Source organism: Thermobia domestica, chromosome 13, assembly GCF_964235325.1.
Source record: "Thermobia domestica chromosome 13, izTheDome1.hap1.1, whole genome shotgun sequence".
NCBI classification, from domain to species: domain Eukaryota; kingdom Metazoa; phylum Arthropoda; class Insecta; order Zygentoma; family Lepismatidae; genus Thermobia; species Thermobia domestica.
Window position 1 is genome coordinate 815,402 of NC_137466.1, and position 21,631 is coordinate 837,032.

The 21,631-nt window shown below is 35.1% G+C and overlaps 1 protein-coding gene across 3 annotated transcripts in view; it reads left to right on the forward strand.

The window, feature by feature from the left end:
• The window catches only part of LOC145667987 (uncharacterized), a 216,756-nt gene that overhangs the window by 136,023 nt on the left and 59,102 nt on the right, over nucleotides 1-21,631 (forward strand). For 2 of the 3 annotated variants that reach the window (XM_081735426.1, XM_081735428.1), the window contains one exon: nucleotides 16,783-16,848. The exons of the other annotated variant lie outside the window; for it this stretch is intronic. In XM_081735426.1, coding sequence (XP_081591552.1) covers nucleotides 16,783-16,800 — 18 coding nt within the window. In that variant the 3' untranslated portion in view covers nucleotides 16,801-16,848. Of the gene's footprint in view, nucleotides 1-16,782; nucleotides 16,849-21,631 lie in introns of those variants that run through there. 3 annotated transcript variants of the gene reach the window in all.

A 21,631-nucleotide genomic window follows, 5' to 3' on the forward strand; every position in this document is an offset into this window, starting at 1 on the left:
GGGGGGTGGTCCTATGTACCCCTGCACCCCTTCGGTAGGTCTACCCATAAAGCCTAACACCACGTGACCCCATGACGTAATGCTAAGGTGTGCGCATGGGTGTATTAAAGGGAACGAAAATAAGGTAAGCTATATATATACATCCTATAGGGTAAAAAAGGAAATAACATTCTTCAAATTTATAACCATAAAAAGAAACAAATAAACTCATACGTGAAACTGCCCCATAAAGGTGGATCGTAAACTATGTAAACTAAAGGGGCCGGGGCGAAAAATTTCAGCGGCGTCACACACCAGGGACGCAAAATTAAAATCAAGTAACACAAAATAAGCTATACATACACCTGTACTCCATCATAAGGTAACAATCTCCAAATTTTATACCGTAAAGGGAACAAAATCAACAACCTACCCCATAAAGGCGAACGGGGGTGTGGCCTAGGGGCGCAAAATTGAAATTATATACCGCAAAGTAAACTATACATACACCTATATTCCATTAAAAAGTAACGATCTCCAAAAATTGTATGCCGTAAAAGAAAACAAAATCAACCCCCCTCGGTAAAACTACCCCATAAAGACGTGGCCTAACACCACGTAACCCATAAAGGCGTGGCCTAACATCACGTAACCCAAAAAAGGCATGGCCTAGCATCACGTGACCCTATGACGTCATAACATGTAACCTCAATAATGGGCGCCGGGTGCCCGGGGCGCAAAATTTTGGCGGCGGCGGCGGGCGCCACGCTCCAGGGGGCGGAAAAATTTGCCTCAAGTCACGCAATTACTACTAATGTGATAGTGGGCAGTATAGCGACTTCTCGACTTGCGCTGTATGCGATTTTTTTTATTTGATAGCTTCATTAATGTAAATTATTTTTGTATTGTTTCAAGTAATTCACTTATTGACGTAGTAATTTTTCTTGTTTATATATGTGTGATAAATTAGTCTTATTGTTATTATTTTATTTATAGCATACTGTAGTAATGTTTGAACAGTTACGATTTTCAGAGCAAATTATTAAGGTACAGTAAAAAAGCAGAAAGGAAAGAAAAAAAGAAGCCGAACTCTTGAACTGCTAAACTGAAGCAATTACGCATATAACACCCATTCAAAAGTCACTATTCAATATCGTTTGTTGCTTTTCCTCCTCCTTTTTCTTAGTATTACTATTAGCATTATTTATGAACTGAAGTTTGTAGTTACATTCTTAAGGTATACACTGTAATCAGGTGCGCACCCAGAAATTTTTGTTCAGACTGTCGAAAGTTGGGAGGGGTACAATATTACAAGACACAGACACGGTGTTATTCTGCGTCCGAGTAAACCATAAATAATTTCCAAGTAACGTAAGTTGTGCACCACATGAACAATTTTTATAGTTTGCTTTCGAAAAGGGAGTGTATTTGTGCTATGCTAAAGAAAAAAATATGTTCCTGATAACCTGATATTTTAGTTTCATGCTGTAAAAGTTACATGGGTATCGCAGCAATAACAAGCAGTGTTAGTAATTTGAGGGAAATTTACCTATTCTAGAGAAATTCTTGCGCTTACTGATTAGCCAATATTTAAATTTTTCTTTGTTCTTCGGAAATAAACCACTAATAATTTCACTGTTAAGTCAAGTATAGTTTTAATAAGGAAGTGCACATATGTATGTCAAGTCACCAAGATTTCATGCGATCAAAATTGGATGGACTTTCCATGAGTGCTCCCTGGTACAGACAAAACACAATCATTAAAAAAATATTATTATTTTTTTTTTAGGGTTCGGGTCCGGTGGACCTCTTTGTGGGTGTCCCCTGGCTGTAATGATATTTCCCAACGTTTGACAATAACGATGTAACTACAACAATACGCTTACAAGCTTATAATGTAATTCAGGAATATTATAAGTGTTGATATATTTTCTCTCTCTATTAAAATATTGTGATCAACATTATTATCAATCAATTCTGCTGGTTAAATCTTTGTTCCATTAAATGTTTGTTGTTTTAATTTTTACAATCACACCTGCTTGTCCATCAGATCATACGTCCTCCCGAAAATTGTAAGGTTGTAATTTAATATTTAATTGAAAAGATAATGGGAAACATCTTTTATAGGAAAACGAATCCCTCAAGTCCGTCTACATGTCTTCTCCTCCCGTATTGTTGATCTGCTTCACTCTATTTTTTTTAATATTTAAGTTGTTCTGGAAGTTAGCCAACTATATTTCTACCACTGTTTTGTATACCATTGTTTTTTTTAGTTAAAAATGTTTTGTGTATAAAAATTGATTGTATTTCTTTGTTTGGAAAGATTTATGTAATTAAACTGCAACATTAGTAAACGACAATGAATAGCCCATGACTGATTTTTAAAAAGTTATAACTTTAAATTATGTCACTGCTTGTATATTTATTTTTGTTTCTAGAAGATGTAAGAGCACGGGTAAAAGTAAAGGGGAACACGGGACGGGACCGTTCTCCCACTTTCAAAACTATCTACAGTGCCCCTCCACTTTCTAAAAAAATGCAATGGGCAAAGATAGGCACGGGAGACGGCGTCACGTCATCCGTCCCCCTATTTTTTCAGACCCACTTTTACCCTTGTGTAAGAGTAAACTGAGAGCATGACAGTTAACGTTTAAGAATAATGTATTTTCGCTCAGAATTGCACGAGTAAAACAGTAATAGAACATTATGAGTTTTCATAATTAGAGTAGATTTTAGGTAGTTATTTAGTAGTATCAGAATATAGGGAATATACAATTTTAAGTAAATTTCTGAAAAATAAATTTTCACTGAAATGTTATATGACAGTGTCGTGTTAGAACTAAAAAACTTGGAGTTGATAATGAGTGCGGGGTAAGGGAGACTATATATAACATCATAACAAGGTCTTCTAAAAGATTCTTCCAATTTTTCAGAACTAATGGACCATGCCCCCCCTACGAAAATATCCGAGTTACGTCAATGGGAATTGAATTGAAAATCTATGTAAAGACTTTCTGCTGTGGCATGCTTCATAAGGACAATTCCAGTCTGCTCACGTGACCTTTGGGGTTCATGAATTTCTTGCGAGCGTTGCGACTTTGTATTCTCTATTTATACCCTATCTTTATGCATCGAATAATTTTTCAAGAACATAAATGATATGCTGTAATATAAATATTGATAAGTACCCTCTATATGACAAATAGCTGCAAGTAATACATTACATAATTTATTCATTGCTATTGAACGATTTTCCTAACTTGTATTTAACATTCTCATATATAATACAGACCTACTGTGAACACCTACCTATCTCAGAGGTTATATTTTAAACATAATAATTACTATGTTCTGCAATGATTATGTTATATGTATACACAACTGATGTATTTTAATGTAATTATTTTATATAATTGTTCATGCATTGCGAAAAATATAATTTAAAAAAAGCATTGACCGAGATGGGAATCGAACTCACAACCTTATGATTTGAAATCCGACAGCTTACCAGTGAGCTAACACAAAGACTTTCGGAAAAATGCTTCTAGCGAAACATATGTAACTGTTCTCAAGAAAATTATGACATTCATATCCACTACAAACGCTGAGGCAAGAATTATGTTGTATGTCTTAACTTTAAGCATTATTATACATATGGAAAGATTCTTTAACGTATCTAAATGTTCAATTACGTATGGAGAGCTAAATGACAAACAAGCATGAGCTGACATTAATAAAAGATTTCGAAATATTGTATCATTAAGTATTTCAATCAATGTTGCTTTTTTTCTACACTTGGTAACAAGTCTTATTATATTTAAAAGAAGAAAAACACATCTGCAAACTTTTTCCCGATTGCAAAGGCTGGCTGGGAGGTTCGAACCTGGTTTACTTTTTCCGAAGATACCCGAAGCTGGACTTAGAAAATTTTTGCCTCAAAACACCAATGAGGAATGCGCTCAACCTTTTTGAGACAAGGTGTACATATAGAAAAATTCCAAACAAAAAATATATAAACATAAAAATATATAAAAAATTACAAACATCAAACTACATTATCGGACCTCCTTGGGGGGTCCCGGCCGCTCTGGGCCCCCCTTCCCTACGCCACTAACGGGGAGTATTGACAAAAATTATATGTACTGTACTAACATCCTTAAAGATATTTGTGAAGAGTGGTAGGATATATGTGGGACTACAGTTTTTTTTTCTTTTAGAACGGGTGAATTTCATTCAATCAGAACATTTTGTAAAAAATTTCCCATTTTAATTAGATTAGATTAAGTTAATTACCATTTTAATTAGATTAAGTACTTTTTTTTCATAACAGCATTATTGTGCTCCATTCCATGTAATCTTATTGTCAGCTAGAGTTGTCCGATTCTATAATTCTGGGGGATGGGATTTTCGGCTTTGAAATTGATTTTTGTTTTGCCAATATTACCTTAGTCTCCCTATCCCAGTTTTCGTCGTTGAATTCTTTTTTATTATTACTTCATCTTTTCTATACAGTGTTGTAAAATTTTCTATACCTCTCTATATTTTCACAATCCTGATTCTGAGCTATTTAAATTCTACATTACTATTTCATAGGTTTGAAGTTTTCTTCAATTATAAAGACAACTGTTGTTTGACATTGTTTTTATTATTATTATTATTATTATTTTTGATTGGAATCAGCTAAGAGAAAAAGTGTAATTATATTTCTCAGAGTACAAGCTCCTTAACGGTGAGGTTCAGTACCATCGCCTCCTTTCTTTTCTATCCCATTGATTTGTAGGGGAAGTATTCTTCCTTTTCTTTGAAATGAATAAAATTTTTGATGTTCTGATTTTACTGATTTCTTCTGAATATCTATTTAAATGTCCCTTGCTTTGTCAAAATGATCTTTTAGTATATATAAATATATTATTATTTAAATTAGATGTCATTTATGAATATTAAAAACATACAACACAGAATTTTATTTCCACAAAGTAAGAGACATTTAAATAGACCTGAAGAAAAATAATAAAAAGTAAAACCCTTAAAATCTCAAAGAAACAGAGGAAGATTTCCTCGTATAAATCAATGGGCTAAAAAAGAAAAATGGCGGAGTTATTCAAGACACTTAAATATGGAAAGCAGGAATTATTTAGAATAATATAGTGCTTTTTTGAACATTGTAATCACTTCATATATATTTGCTTTTCTGATTTTACGTACTGTATGAAGGCTATCTGTGTTAAAACTCAATGTTATGAAATGCTACAAGTTTTTCTTTTAAAAAAATAGTATTACATCTGAAGGTATATTACATATAACTTCTATTGAATGATAAGGTTCATTACATAGGCTAATGTATATAAGTTAATACGATGTGCATTGTATTTTGTTAATACAATTTGTTGTGTTTTTAGTGCTAATATAGACCAGAAAAAAATCATTCTCTCCCTTCATTTATTCTCTTAACACTAGAACTACCAGGAAATTAATTATACAAGAACTACCAAAGGGGTCATTTTGACCCCTTGTGTTTTAGAAGTTTTTTGGGTAAACATTTAGCGTTCCTTTCTCAACCAAGACTTGATTTGACTTGATATAAAAATTAATATGCTTTAGAATCCACACTACCTTTAACCAGGTATCAAACCATGGTCTCCCACGCCCAAAATGTTGGACATTATGTGAATAAATATACACTTGAAATCTGTTTAAAGATAAACTCAGGAACATTTATTATACAAATAGATTACGCATTTATTTAAAAATATAAGATGCGAGTATATAAATGAGTACAAGTTTCAAGAGTAAATCAAAATTTTGATAATAGTACTGTATTACATTGAAGCATATAGGTATAAATTTCAATGCACTGTTTCCGCTACATGTCCCGATTTGGCACTTCTTCCTTTTCCCGGTAGAAGCTGATGATGCTGCTGGCAAATCTATTGAAACACACTTTTGTCTTACTTTCTCAGAATGTTCCTTTGCCAACTTGAGAAGACAGAACTTTTCCAATTTTCTGTCTACTAATATGCCTATTTGTAATACACTTGTATAAGATATGATAGATTATGGTGGCCAAACCAAGAAGGTTATAAAAGAGCTATACCGGTTATTTTCTTCTAAAGCCTTGACAGAATATTTATTATCCATCTGGTCTACAATGTCTACAAAAATTTTCTGCTGGTTGTAAAACAAAATTTTCAGTTTTCTTATTTTCGTTACAACTCATTATAGGTACGTTAGTGTGAACGGTGCTCAATATCAGTACTCTTTGTGTTTCTTGCATTGATATGTGATGAGTGTGATATCGTTCCCAGTTTTGAGTAGTCTGTGGTATACAAATCTTTACTATGGAAACGTTCGGAAGCTGGAACTTTTCTCCTGTTGTTTCGGATAGTACCAAGCAAATTTATTCCGTTAATTTTTAGTTCCCTTGCTAGATGTAGAGACACAAAAATGTTCTCTCAAGTTACATGCAATCCCGAGTATATGAAGGGTTTCAAAAGATGGAAAACTACATGTTAAGTAAGAGGGATGTTTGTTGACTTCTCTCTATCTTTTCCTAGATATGAAAAACTATTCACCATATATTTGTTCTTCACTTCAACAAGCATCCCAAATTTGTCCCATATTTATCCGGCTTGGTACCCATGAACTGAATAAATCGACCGCTAGATTTCATTGGAAAGAGCCGCTCACCAATAGTGCAATAAGTATGGGGATTGGAGAACCTTCGGGAATTTTCAGTCAGCTGATACCAAATATCAGAAAATAAGCAAAACCTGTGAGTTTTACGTCTTTCGCTGCTCTTAAATTTGAGATAAACCTTATAAATCTCATTATTTCTTTAAACCTGTTTCTGGGTACGATATTCCGAAAGAAGCTGCAGGCCAAGTTTCGAGACCAGAGACACTTTACACTGAACGCTCTTCATCCTCATTGCTCCACGGAAACACAGCATGACAATAATTGCATCAAACTCATCGACAGAGACTGACCAGTTAGGATCATCTAAAACTCGACGGTCCTCAACTTCTGTACACTTTATATTTCGCAGTAGAGTATCGGTTATAATCAGTCTGAATGCACTTGCACAAGCATCATCCATATTACACGTAACGAGTGACGTGGCTTACGATTTGATACGAACTATGTTATGTGTTTGTAATCTTTCACTTGTCTTGTTGTTTACATCCATCCGTCCACACAGTCTGATCCGGAGTTCACTAGGTCTACCAGTAATTTCAATAGAATTCCCTTGCTCAGAGTCTTCACTTGAATCAGAATCAGAATCAGTATTTTTGACTTCTTTGTCATCACTACTGAGAAAATCTTATTTTTCAAGATCTGTAACATCTTCCTTTTCAATCCAGCTGTTACTGTCCTCATCACCAGAAGCACTATCGTCAATATTCTGTAATTGTGCTAGAAACTTCGCTGCTGTAAGTCGTTTACTATCTAAAGACTCCATCATTCTCAAACAGTGAAACACGTTCTTCAAAACAACCATCAATGGTTATTCACAATTGTTTCGGGGACATCAATACTACACCTTGATAAAAAATATAAACAAGAATCAAAAAGGCATTTTTATCCAGGGTAAAATAAATAGGAAGTGAATTTTGTGGTGGACAAACACCGTCTGCGTGGGTTTTCTTGAGGTTCAGCCGTTTCCTCCCACTTTGTTCGTTCTACAATTCAATTCATTTCTGATCATCATCGTCTCCTCTAGTCTAGCCGGCATAACCATGGGACGAAAAACTCAAAGATTCCATTTTCATTTTCCAATTAAATAGGTAGGTGTCAAAATGACCCCCGTGGTGGTTCTAGGTAAAGGGAAATGAAGGTCTTGAAAGTAAAACGTAGACAAATTTACCAGTCTTCACAAAATACTTTCTACAATGCAGTGAGCAGAGTGGGTCGGTACATCAGACTAAGTCGGTGGGCCGCAGTGAATCATGATGGGTTTGGGGTCACAGTGGGTCACATGCTGTTGACCCACGACCCAATGACCCACTCATAAAACTTGACCCACTGACCCACCGATCCACTGACCCACTCCATCTCTGGTGAAAGGACGCACGGAGCTATAAAAGATCCATTATAGTAGACCAAACAAACACATTTTTTAACTTCTTGTTTTGCTCAGTGTCCGTGTTTTTCTGTATTGTTGAAATCGGTTGAATAGTTTAAAAAAATGATATACGTATACCTAGGTATATAATAAATCAAAAATGGCGCTTCCAGTGCCCGAGGACCCATTTTCCGGAAAAAATGTAGCTTATCATCACTGGCGTTAGACAAGTTTTCCAACAGCGAAAGAATTTTCGAATATGGTTCATTAGTTTATGAAAATTTCTTTTATTGAAACAAAAACAACGCCCCCAATGCCAGGGGCTCATTTTAAGGGATAAAATATAGCGTATCATTACTGTCATTAGGAAGTTTTCCTACAGCGAAACAGTGCCGCTACTATGGATTCGCATGTGTGCCATATACGTATACAGTTTCCGATCTAAACGCTACAAGCGAAAGGTACTCGAATCAAAAATTTATACGTTTTTCACATTTCGTATGTTTTATGGTTAACAGTGCAATTTTTTTTAAGTAATTTTTTTTCTTGGTAACTTGGCACATGAGGAGCATTAGGAACAGAATTTAACCTGACGACCGTATAAGTTCACTGTAGAGAAGCAGACTGAAGGATGAAGAGTAGAAAAGGCATGGAAAATGATACGACGACCGTATACAGTCATTATAAAAGGGTGGATGCCACATTAAATGTAATTTTTAAATATAAGGGTTCAACAAGAACAACGGGTTGAATATATATATATATATATATATATATATATATATATATATATATATATATATATATATATATATATAGATAGATAGATAGATAGATAGATAGATAGATAGATAGATAGATAAATATACATATAGATACAAATTAATTAATACATAAATACATAGTAACTTCACCTGCCGATCTAAATTTATAAAGGAACTGACTTTTCAAAATATCACTTCCACCTTTTAATACTCTTCAGAAATTACAAAATACAATACAATATCATAAAGTATTTGTATATTACTCTGCGTATATAATATAACAGAAATTAATTTAATTAAAGGTTATTTCTTAACATAAATGAATTTACTTCCATTCTCTCTCTCTCCATACAATGTAGAAAAAATATTGTTTAGTCCATTCTACACCTGCATACTAACATATTATTTTAATCCAAAGTTTGCCCTAGGGAATCCCTATTAAGCTTTTTATAGTCAAAACTACACTTCAAACAAAGGAATTAACGACCTTCTAAAATAGATTAGAATAGATTTTTGAACCAATCAGCTGACAGGTAACGCCGCCTAATTATACAGGGTGAGGCAAATAAAAGTGACCCGGACAAGCGGCTACGATTGGCAGTGAACATATGCATGGAAGCACGTCACGTGACCTGTACGCACATCACTGCTTCATATCTTAGTGCGGGCTGTGTCAGTGTGAGTTGAGAAGTGCACAGGTAAAGATTTTACTCACAGTTCAGCAAAGGCTGTTCGTTGTGGAAAGTTGCGTGAAAACAAATTCGTGGACAGAGTGTAGTCAGTTGTTTGCTCTTGAATTTCATTATGTCAAAGTTTCAGCAAAGAGTGCAATGCAACGATTAGTCGGAAAATGGCATTAGGCAGGATCTGTTTTGAACAAGGCATGAAATATTCCAAACACCTGAAATTGTGGACATTTTCATTCATGGGATAATTCAAAATGAATGGTGATCATTTTCAATATCTGCTATAAGCAGGTTAGCGAAATATTTCCCTTCTTTTGAAGTGTTTCTTTGTATCCTGAAACTCTGTTCTCCGGGAAACTTTTATTTGCCCCACCTTCTATAAGTAAAATCTAAGGATGATGTACCTAACTAAGTTCACGAAAGTCAAAAACGTTTAAGAGTTAATTTTCACGAACATGTTTCAGACCAACAACCTAAATAATAACACCATAAAAGTGAAATGTATAAAAAAAGTCTTGAAGATATTTATGAAACATTTGTAAAAGTACTAATTCAAGACACTTAAAACACAAAACTTAAAACACGCACTAGATTATTGCTCTAATTATAGTCTATGAACAGAATGAACCAAGCTCTACTTAGCATCTTCCATTGTGTTCTATTAAATAGAACCTTATTCTTCCCTAAACTGCATAATCAATATTTGTATTACTTACCGTTGCTTTTTTCTTTTCCTAGATTGTTGTATTTCCAGGTATAGGATTACCTTGGAACTCAATTACGGCAGTAAAAAGAGCTGCTGCACCCATTTCTATTAGAGTAGAAAACCATATTGTACATTACGAAGATATTGTTGAGGACAGAGTAAAAGCTTCAGTTCCGATTAGTTTGAGGAAATGTAGATTTGCAGATGAGACAGAGGGATTGTGGGCTTTTAGGTATTACATTCGGCCTGCCTGCACATTCCAATGCTATGCCGAGAAGGAAATTGATTTATGTAATTGTACGGAAGTGAAACCAGGATTTTTCCCAGGTAGAAATTAAATATGTTAATTTATGTAGGTCACTCTCTTTCTTTGTCGATAACACACTGCAATTTATTAAACGTCTAGTATTTTTCATTCTAAAACTACTTTGGAATATATCTGTAACATATTTTTAATCAATATTTTATAATTTGTAATTACAAACGTTTCATACTTTTTCCTCTTATATTGTTGATGTTTGTTCACATATCCGTTCCAAATGCTATTTCTATAGCAATTTTTTTTCTTTACTGCTGTCAGAGCTAACTGATTAGAAAACTTTGTTAAAATTATCCCTATAGTATGGAACTTTTTGTAAATAATCCTTTAAAATTCCACTTTACAAAAGATCAAGATTTATATCCAAAATATAAAACATATATTTGCAAGTTTGCTGTAATATGAGAAGAAATGTTTGAACATTTGAATCATATTTGTATTCTTAATGAATATGCATACATTTATAATTTTTAAACAATGATCCGGTTATAATTTACCTTAATATATCACGTTTCTTGCAATGCATAGGTGACAAAGCTATTCACAACATTTAATTTACTACATGTTTTGAGAAACATATCTGCATATCTGCTGTGTAGGAAATTTCGGTAAGAAGCCAGTAAATCAAGGTGATTTGAACTTTTATGCTAGGAACAAAAGAATTGTTTCCGATACTACACTTGTTGGTGACTTTTAAATGAAAATTTGATCACTTGTTTAATGATCTAGTCACATTCCAGGTGCAAACAACTTATCTAGCAATGTATTATATGCCAAACAACTAAACATATGATTGGTCCATAAGTCTTAGTACAGTGGATTATTTTGGAAAGAAACATGATTAAAGCAAATCTGAGTAGCAGAGGGCGGACTTCGGAAAAGGAGCTACCGATTGATCCACGCGTGCTGAATGGCGGCCATGTTGATGACCGCCATCTTGGATTCAGGTTAAATTTTCAAATTGGAAGGTAGGCATGAGACACATCACTTAACACTGTTTGCTTAAGGGAAATCCACTCCCGTAAGCAGAAATGCGTTATCATGTCTCGCTCCAAGGTTAGACGCCCCATAGTTGACTATTTTATGTTTCCTTGGAGGGAGAGCGACATGGAACTAACGCTGCAAACAAAGACGTGACGCCCCAAATTTGACAGGTTTTGTTTTCATTGCAGGTAGAGCGAGATGGCACTGACAAAGTAGGAAAAAATTGAGATCATTCTAATGTCTGGGGAAAGAAGCAATCGTGTGATTGTCTAGGACATCAACGCGGCCATCCCGAAAGACCTGCAATAAGCCACAACACCGTTAGCTACCTCATTAGGAAATTAAGTGTAACTGGTAGTGTTGCCGACAGACCACGGTCAGATCCCCCAGGAACCGCGACAGATAAGGTTACATCCACAATGGTGCTTGAAGCGAGCGTGAAAAGTCTGAAGCGGAGCACAAAACAACTATCAGCGATAACAGGCGTACCACGTGTTTCCGTGATGAGGATACTCCATACGAACAACTGACATTCCTTCAAGCTGCAGCTTATCCACAAACTTTCAGACGATGATCCAGACTGTCGCATGGAATACGCCAATTGGGCTTTGTTGCAATATGACCGAGACTCGTATTTCCCAACCAGCGTTCTCTTCACAGACGAGGCAAACTTTTATTTGGATGGGGAAGTGAATCGACAGAACATGCGATATTGTTCGGGTACAAACCCACATGTGACCAATTCCTGCTAGAGGGTTACCCCTGCTTATATTATGGTGGGTGTGGCGTATGGAACACGCCGATCATAGGACCCTTATTCATTCCTGGTACCATAAATGGTGTCCGACATCTGGGCATGTTACAGGAGTTAGTGTTTCCCTTGCTTCTCCGCCCGGATGCCACCTTGATGGGATATTTTCAGCAAGATAGTGCCCCACCGCACTATGCACTACCTGTGCGGGAATGCTTGGATCTGCATTTTCTTGGTTGTTGTATCGGTCGTCGAGGCCCTGTGGAGTGGCCAGCCCGGTTGCCGGGCCTCACTCCCTTCAATTTTTATGGGGAATCTTAAAGCACCCGGTGTATCAGGAAAAGATTAGGGAAGTTGCACACCTATAGGGACGTATTCAGGACGCCTGTTATAGCATATCTTTCGCTGTGTTGTTACGTGTTCACGAGGACTGGATTAAGAGACTCCGGTTGTGTGTTGCAATGGACGGGCAACATGTGAAGCACATCCTGTGGGTGAGATTTTGGGGCGTCTTACCTTTGGAACGGGACAGCATAACTCATTTCTGGTTGCGATGCTTCATTCCCCTAAGCACTTTCAAACCTGAACGACCAAATGGAAAAACATGAAAAATTAAAATAAATAAGAAGAAAACCAGTGGAGAGATATTTGAAGGCGTTAAGACGTTCTCCTATTTAGGAAATCTAATATCCTCCGATGGAAGAAGTGAACAAGGCGCAAGTTCCAGAATTGCGCAGGCTAGGCAAGCATTCAATAGAAAAAGGGGACTACTATCCTCAAGAAATGTGTCGTTGGACGTTCGTGAACGATTTATTAAGACACTGGTATGGAGCGTGGCGCTTTACGGATGAGAGACGTGGACATTCAGGAAAGCTGAAATATCCTAGCTGGAAGCATTTGAAATGTGGTGTTGGCGCAGAATGCTGCGCATATCATGGTCCGAAAGGAAAAGGAATGAGGATATACTAAGAGAGGCTAACGAAGGACGACAGATCATGAAGATAATTGAAAAAAGAAGAAACAACATGCTTGCCCATCTTATTCGGCACTCCGATTGGATCGCCGTGCTGATAGAAGGAAAGGCAGAAGGGAAACCAAGAATAAGAAAACCAAGGATAGAATATCTAGACGCAGTTACGAAGATGAGACATTATGAAGTTATAAAACAGCGCTCCCAAAGGAGAGAAAAGTTTTAAACTTTCCATTTTGCCCACCAAGCTATGGTTGAAGAGAACAAGTAGAAGATAAGAAAAGGGAATTGTGTTGAAACATAATATTTCACTTAAATAATCACATTATCGCGAAGAAATATTTTCATTTCTTGCAGTTCAACTTGTGGATAATAGACTAGTTAGTAATGTTTTCGGTTTTTATATAAACTATATCCAGTGTGTTGTCGTCGGCAAAGTTCTAAACTGTAGATCTTAAAGTAATAAGTTTCTGAAGAAAATAGTCTATTTATTATTATTATTATTATTATTATTATTATTATTATTATTATTATTATTATTATTATTACTAGAACGACAAAAGAAGGAAAAAAATCACATAATTGACGCTATTGATAATAACAGAAGAGATACCCTTTATGTCACATGCTTTTTAGTTTTACACATGAACGTAATACTATTATGACTTTTATGGATTTTCATATACAACTATTATTTTACGACAAGAAACGGAGTAGAAATCTTTCTTAGCTGGTAACAGCAATCAATTTCGTTTCACAATTCTTCTAGGTTGGTTTAGTTAATTTTGAGTTTAACGTCCTTTTCAGCACAAATGCTATATGAGACGTCACCTACTGATTAACGTGTAATCGGAACTAATAAGCTCCTGCCGGGAATCGAACCCAGGTCTTCTTTTAGATACGAAGGTGATATGACACCTTGAATGGAGTCGTTCTTCTGACTAGAGTTTTAAGTTCGATCACTATTTGTAATTTCTGTCATTTCTTTAATGCTTTATCAACGTTCTATGTAGCATTAGAGCTACGAATAACTTATAGGCGAAATGACGAGTAAAATTTGAAGACCGAGTTAGTTTTGTAAATTCACAAAAAGGACGCTAAACTTCACATTTTAAGTTTACCTTAACCTTCTTACGTCTCTCGGGTCCATTTTGACCCAAAGCGATTTTTCAACTTGATTATCTCGGACACTATGTGAGCTGTGATCATCATACTTCGTGACTTTTATTTATTTTACCAAATGTGTGTTTTGTAAAAATTTCGATTCAAAACTCCATCCTGTTACGTCACAGTAGAAAAACTAACACAAAGTTCCTCGGCTCCATTTAGACCCATTAGTTCAATGAATATTTAAGTGATTAAAAAATCATTATTGAATGGATTTCTGATGATAATACCTCCACTAAACAATCCAAAAATTATTATTATTATTATTATTATTATTATTATTATTATTATTATTATTATTATTATTATTATTATTATTATTATTATTATTATTATTGCACTGTCCGAAAATAATTTAGTTTCTTCCAGTATATTGTACTGGCAAAATTGTTTAATTTTTTTCAGATCCCTTTTACTGGTAACATTGTTTAGGTTCTTTTTGGATTAGTTTTTATTCGTAGTATTGTTTGTTTCCTCGTTGTGCAGTAATTACAGTCTATTTTGGTGTCTAAAATGACTGCTTTGACACTAGAAGAATTCAAAACTTTCTTACTTTTTCTGACGATGAACAAATGACATCTGAAACGGAGTATCAATTATCAGTGCAGCATTCTTTGTCTTCGTCTTCCCTGTCTGATGAACATTCTTTGGAAAGCTCTGATTGAAAACTACATCAAGACTTCCCTCGTGGCTAAGCGATTAGCGTACGCGCCTTTGTCGTGGGACACCCGAGTTCGATTCCTGGTGGGAGCTCATGTAGTTCGGATTCCACGCTAATCAGTAGGTCCACGTCTCATATAGCCTCGCTGTTGAAAGGGACGCTAAACTAAAACACAACTCAAAACTACATCAAACAAACAAAAATGTGCTAAAAACAAGTGCAGCCCAAGAAATCCTACGATCGCTCCGTTGAGAGACACAGAAGTGTGTTCATCCAACGACGAGTAGCTCTGATGTTGCGAGGTATATGCCACATGCGAAAGAGAACAGACAACAAAACTACGATCAAATACAGTGTGTGAAACAAATTTATCTGTAAGAGACATTTCAATCAGATTTGTGAGTAATGTCAAAAGCAGTAAAATGGGTGTTCACATGTTTCAAGTAGCATAAAAGAAAACAACCACTTACGTGGATTTTGTTCTCAGGGGTTTTCGATAAAAGTTAACAGGAATGCATGACCTAACCTAATCACAAAGTAACGTAAATAAAACCTGCTTGTAGCAGAACATTGTAAGTCAAAACATATTATATATATATATATATATATATATATATATGTGTGTGTGTGTGTGTGTGTGTGTGTGTGTGTGTGATGTTTTAGTGTTCTAGATGCAAGGGCATCTCTGGCATGTTAAATTTCGGTGAATAATAAAACAATTGTACACAAACAATTATTTCTAAATATTTGAGGACGACAGGAACATATATATTTAAAAATATAGGGAGCCGAGAACATCACCCTCACCAGTGACGTTTGTCTAGAGTACATTTAACCCATCTTTTGTTACATTTGACACAAACCAGTCACAAGACTATTGCATGTATAAATGTAGTGTAAACTACAAATTGAAACATAAAAAAGTGAATGGGTCCAGTTTGACCCAGAGGAACTTATGTGTATGCAAAAATCGAGGGACGTACAAGGGTTAAGAACCTTTTAATCTTGAATCATGAGATTCCATTGTTGTACCTCTCGCTAGTCACATCTTCCTTTTTCTCTCTTTCCATCGGTGTTATCAGAAACAATGAAATACTTGTGTCCATATTTATAATTAAAAGACTACATATCGAATTTCAACTTAGACAAACCTACATATTCGGTACTTTCCGATTAATCAAAAGGAAATTTCGCCGTTTTACGAATGTTAATCGTCTGAAGCAGATTTTTTGAAAACGCTGAATCAGGAGTTTTTTATTTATTTTTAATCATGTGTTCATGTTCAGATTTATCCCTATAATTTCGGTAACCCAGGAAATACATTATTCTTGGGATGAATTTTGAACCCCACCTTACTCTCTTAGAATGGATATTTCCTTATCCCTTACTATCGTGATGTGAGAATTCTGTTTCCAAATTTCTCGTTTCTACCTACCGTAGTATGGCCTGGGCGATGATAAGTCACCGACTTCTACTACCTTTTATAATAGTATAGAAGTACAGATTAAAGTAGGAAACTGTGCTAGCCAGTGTTTAAGATTTTGTTCTGTAGCATTAGGAATTTTATTTAATTTCGTAAGTTTTACTTATGTAGGCTCTTAACTACTGGCCTATGTTAAACAACAGGATATTAATGTTTAAATACTTTATCACAAAATAGTTATATGTACATTTTAAATATTAACCTACAAACCAATTTATGGTAAAAATGGTTTGTTGTTTTCGAATTTTAGGTCCTTCTCAAAGGCTGAACACCAGATGCAATTTAGAGGGATTACAATGTATCAAGAAAATGGCAAGTATGTATTATTATCGAAACAATAACCTTTCCATTTTCCTGATTAGTGATGTAAGTAGTGTTTCAACCATCAGATTCAAAACATTATTTTCAACATGTTATACTTCAAATGTATAGTAAGCTTACTGTATCAGTGGCATTAAAAATATTCGTCAGTCTGTCTGCAAATTTCAAAGGAAAATTGGTAAGACAGAGATATAAATGTTTATATGTACATATACATGGACTCATTGGCTCAAAAATAGTTTGATTCTTTTCTCGATTTTCTAGTCAAATCGGACTGTTAGAAACCAACCTTTTTTGTTTTACCGTTGAACTACATAGAGTCAAACTGGTAAGAGATACCGGGAAATGTTATAACCAATTAGGGTTAGATATGAAAATTTAGTCCCTGGATTGGCCTCAGATCGTAATCACTAACAACAGCTATTACTTGGTACAAAATTGTGCTTCTGTCAGCTGCAATTGAAAATTAGTTGAGTCATTCAAATTGGGATTTCAAACATATGTTTACCGTGAAAAACATAAATTGATCCTAAAAACAACAAAGTGAGTCCAAAGGATCCCATCGATTACATTTTTGTGTTTAGATTGTTTTGTATTTCGCCAGCCTTAATGGTTTTTGTGCCAACTATATTTTACTTTTCTGCTTCTTTCGCCTGATTTTGAATGTTAGATCTGTTTTTGATTTTCATACAAGGCTGTACTAGCAAAATAGTAACATTAAAACCCAGGGTGGGTCCATTGGGCCCTTATACATTAATGGAGGATTATCATTGTGAATATCACTATCTAGGCAACACTGGATTTACACAGAGTTGTCAACTCTGGCTGCTATCGGAGTTGGAAACAATGAGATCGTCACCCATAGATCGTTTCCCGCTGCTTTTCTTTTTGTATTACATTTCACTCCAATGACAATGCAGCTGTTGACAAAATTTAATTTCTTGTTGCACAATGGCGAGAAATTGTATTCGTCCAGAAGAAATTCCTGAATTGTCAGACGAAGTTAGTGACGAGGACATTGACTTTGTAGATTTTATGGTAGAAGACGAGAGCTTTTTCCTAATGATAGTGAAAGCGATCCCGTAAGTGTGACTTCAGCAGAGAGTAGTAGTTTTGAATCGGATGATGCTGGAAATAATATATCAGAAACGAGTGATGTTTATTGAACTAAAATTGTAGAATGGAAGAAAACTTCTTCTAATTCTAGTAGAGCAAAAAGTTTTAATATTGTGAAATCAAAATTGAACAAAGTTGTGTTACCTCCGTCAAAGTAAGTAAAGAATCAAGAAGATAGTTGCCAATTGCTTTTTTTGGGACAGACATCATCCAAGGAAATGTTCAGCACACAAACGAGGAGGCTATTAGAGTACTGGGTGATAAGTCAACTGTATGGAAACCATGTGACTCACAAGAAATCCTTCCTTTCATAGGTTTCCTGCTAAAAGCAGGATCATTGAAATGGAATAACTTTGATGTAAGTATTCTTTTGAATTCAAAACTTGGACCTCCACTCTTTCGAGCAACAATGAGTAGAAATAAATTTCAATTATTTTAAAGGTTTCTGCGATTTGATGACAAAAATAGTAAGAGTGAGAGAAGGAAGAAGGATAAATTGGCACCAGTAGTGTAAAAATGATCGATCTGGGCCACAAGAGATCATATTAGAACATACTAGAAAAATCAGTTCCTGCCTATCGGAAGTACTCGATAGTCTGCTGTCGCACTATACGCCATGACTCACGAACCATCTAACCATGGGAAATCGAACATCCTGAAAACTCGTACTCTTTTACGATTCTAATTTAGGGGTGTACTCGTTCTCTTTTATGAGTATTTTCGGGGTGTATTCGTTCCTTTATGACCACATTTTTCAACCCCTATTTTAACACAGAAGAAATTACACAAGACTATGTAACAGAATAAGTAATAAAAGAGTTTGACTTATTTTCCACCCCTTTTAACATAAGGCTATGAGCACATAGCAGAGTTAATAAAAGAGTATGGCATATTTTTCCACCTATTTTAATATAGCAAAAATTACATAAGACTACGTAACATAGCAGAAGGGTCACTATTCAATTTTGTACCAAGCAGAAAAAGTGAACAAAGAATACATTTGAGTGGCTCATTTACTTTTGTATTAACGAGAAAAATCAAAGAAACGCCATTTTAACTAGCTCTGAATTTCTATACCCTTTTGGGCTATTCAAATAAACGAAAACATGAATTTGGATGGAGTGTTTATTTTTGTACTATTGAGTAAGAAAGCAAAGATATGCCATTTTAACTAGATGGGAATTTTATATCATCTTGTACTATTTAAACAAACGAAAGGATAAATTTGAGTGACATATTCAATTTTGTACCAACGAGAAATGTCATTTTAAGTGGATCAGGCTTTATGTACTTTTTGTGCTAACCTAAAAATAAGCGAAGGAGGTCCATATTAACTAGCTGAGAATTTTATATCTTCTTGTACCATTTAAATAAATGAAGAAATATATTTTAGTGATCTATTCAATTATGTACCAGCAAGAAATGCCAATTTTAACTAGCTCAGAATTTCTAGACTATTTTGTACTATTTAAACAAACGAACGGGAAATTTGAGTGACCTATTCAATTTTGTACCAACGAGAAATGTCATTTTAACTAGCTGAGTATTTTATATCATTTTGTACTATTCAAATAAAGAAAGGAATATATTTGAGTAGTCTATTCAATTGTGAACCAATGAGAAATGCCATTTTTAACTAGCTCAGAATTTCTTGACCATTTTGTACTATTTAATCAAACGAAGGGATAAATTTGAGTGACCTATTTATTGAATTTTATACCACCGAGAAATGCCATTTTAACTAGCTGAGTAATTTATCTCACCATGGAAAATCGCACACCCTGAAAACTCGTACTCTTTTACGACCCTATTTTAGAAGTGTATTCGTTCTCTTTTATGAGTACTTTCGGGGTGTATTCGTTCCCTTATGACCACATATTTCAACCTCTATTTTAACACAGCAGAAATTACATAAGACTATGTAACATAGCATAGGTAATAAAAGAGTATGTCATATTTTTCACCCCTATTTTAACATAGGAAAAATTACATAAGACAATGAACGCATAATCCAATCAGAAATTACGCAGAGACTACGAACATCTATTTTCGCAACTCCCTATTTTAACCACTATTAAACATAGCACTTATTACATAAAACTACGAACTTATATTACAACTTCTGTTTAATACAGCAGAGAATATGAACCAATAGCAAGAGTGCACTTGTTCCCTTCTATCAACCCCTATGTAACATAGCAGAAATTACACAAGCAATCATCTAGTACTACATATACCAAAACTACTGACCACTCAGGTCAAAGGTCAGATACGTTAATAGCTTCTATACGGACATCGTATTGATATGATGTTTCCACATTTGGTAATATATCATCAACTACTACATGTCTACTGACCATCGAGGTCAAAGATCAAATATTTAAACCGAAATAACTTTTAAACGGAGCCACACATTGAGGTGCTGTTTCCACATTTATTAATAAATCATCAACTACTACATGTTCCAAAAGTACGGATCATCCAGGTCAAACGTCAAATATTTAAATCCAAATAACTCGTAAACGGAGCCACATATTGAGGTGCTGTTTCCACATTTAGTAATACCTCATCAACTACTGCATGTCGCAAATGTACTTACCTTCGAATCAATAGTAAAATATTTAAATCCGAATGTCATCAACGGAGCCACATATTGATTTGCTGTTTCCAGAATCAGCAATAAGTCGTCAGCTAGTGCAAGACGCAAAAGTACTGACCATAGAAATCAAAGGTCTAATATTTAAGCCAGAATAACTCGTAAAGGGAATCACATATTGAGATGCTGTTTCCATATTTAGTAATGGGTCATCAAGTACTACATTCCCCAAAGGTATTTAACTTCGAGGTCAAATGTCAAATATTTAAACCGGAATAATTTGTAAACGAAGCCACCTATTGAGGTACAGTTTCCACATTTAGTAAGATGTCATCAACTATTGCAACAACGACGCTTTAACTTAAATTGTTGCACTATGAAAATATTGCCACACTTCCTTTCCTATTTTCATATTTGTCTCACCGTTTCCGATTTATAGGGGTGACCATCGACTTTTCAATTAAGTTTTTGTTTACATTTCCACCCGTCGCCATTTTGCACAGGGTTGTCGTTGAGGGTCGAGACTTGCTGCATTTTGTTTCTTTTTACAACAGATTTCAAACGATGTGCCACTTAACCCACCTTGCCATTTAAAATTTGGAGTTGGACCCCGTTTGGGACCCTGCCAGGACCCTGGGACAAACATTTTTATCCGAAAAAGTGACTCCTTGAAAATGATGGAATACATATTGTCCGAGTTTTCCATTTACCCAACCATTTCCGAACAAATGATTCGGTTCAAACTATTCTGCCAGCTTTGTAGCCTCTATATTACAAAATATGTTGTAACTCACGATATTTCGCCCGGTGGCACGTATAACTTTGGGATTCGTCTAGTTATAACATATCAAATGCTAACACAATTGTCTCGTTCGGATCTCAGTGGAGCCACTGCGAGACCCTTCCTTGTGATAATTTTAAACCATTTTGTGCTATTTTAATAAATAAACTGGTAAATTTGTACTAACCAGAAAAAGCGGAAAATGATTATATACATTTTGTGCCACTCCAATAAGCGAAAGAATAAATTTAGGTATTCTACGTTTTATACCCACGAGAAAAACTG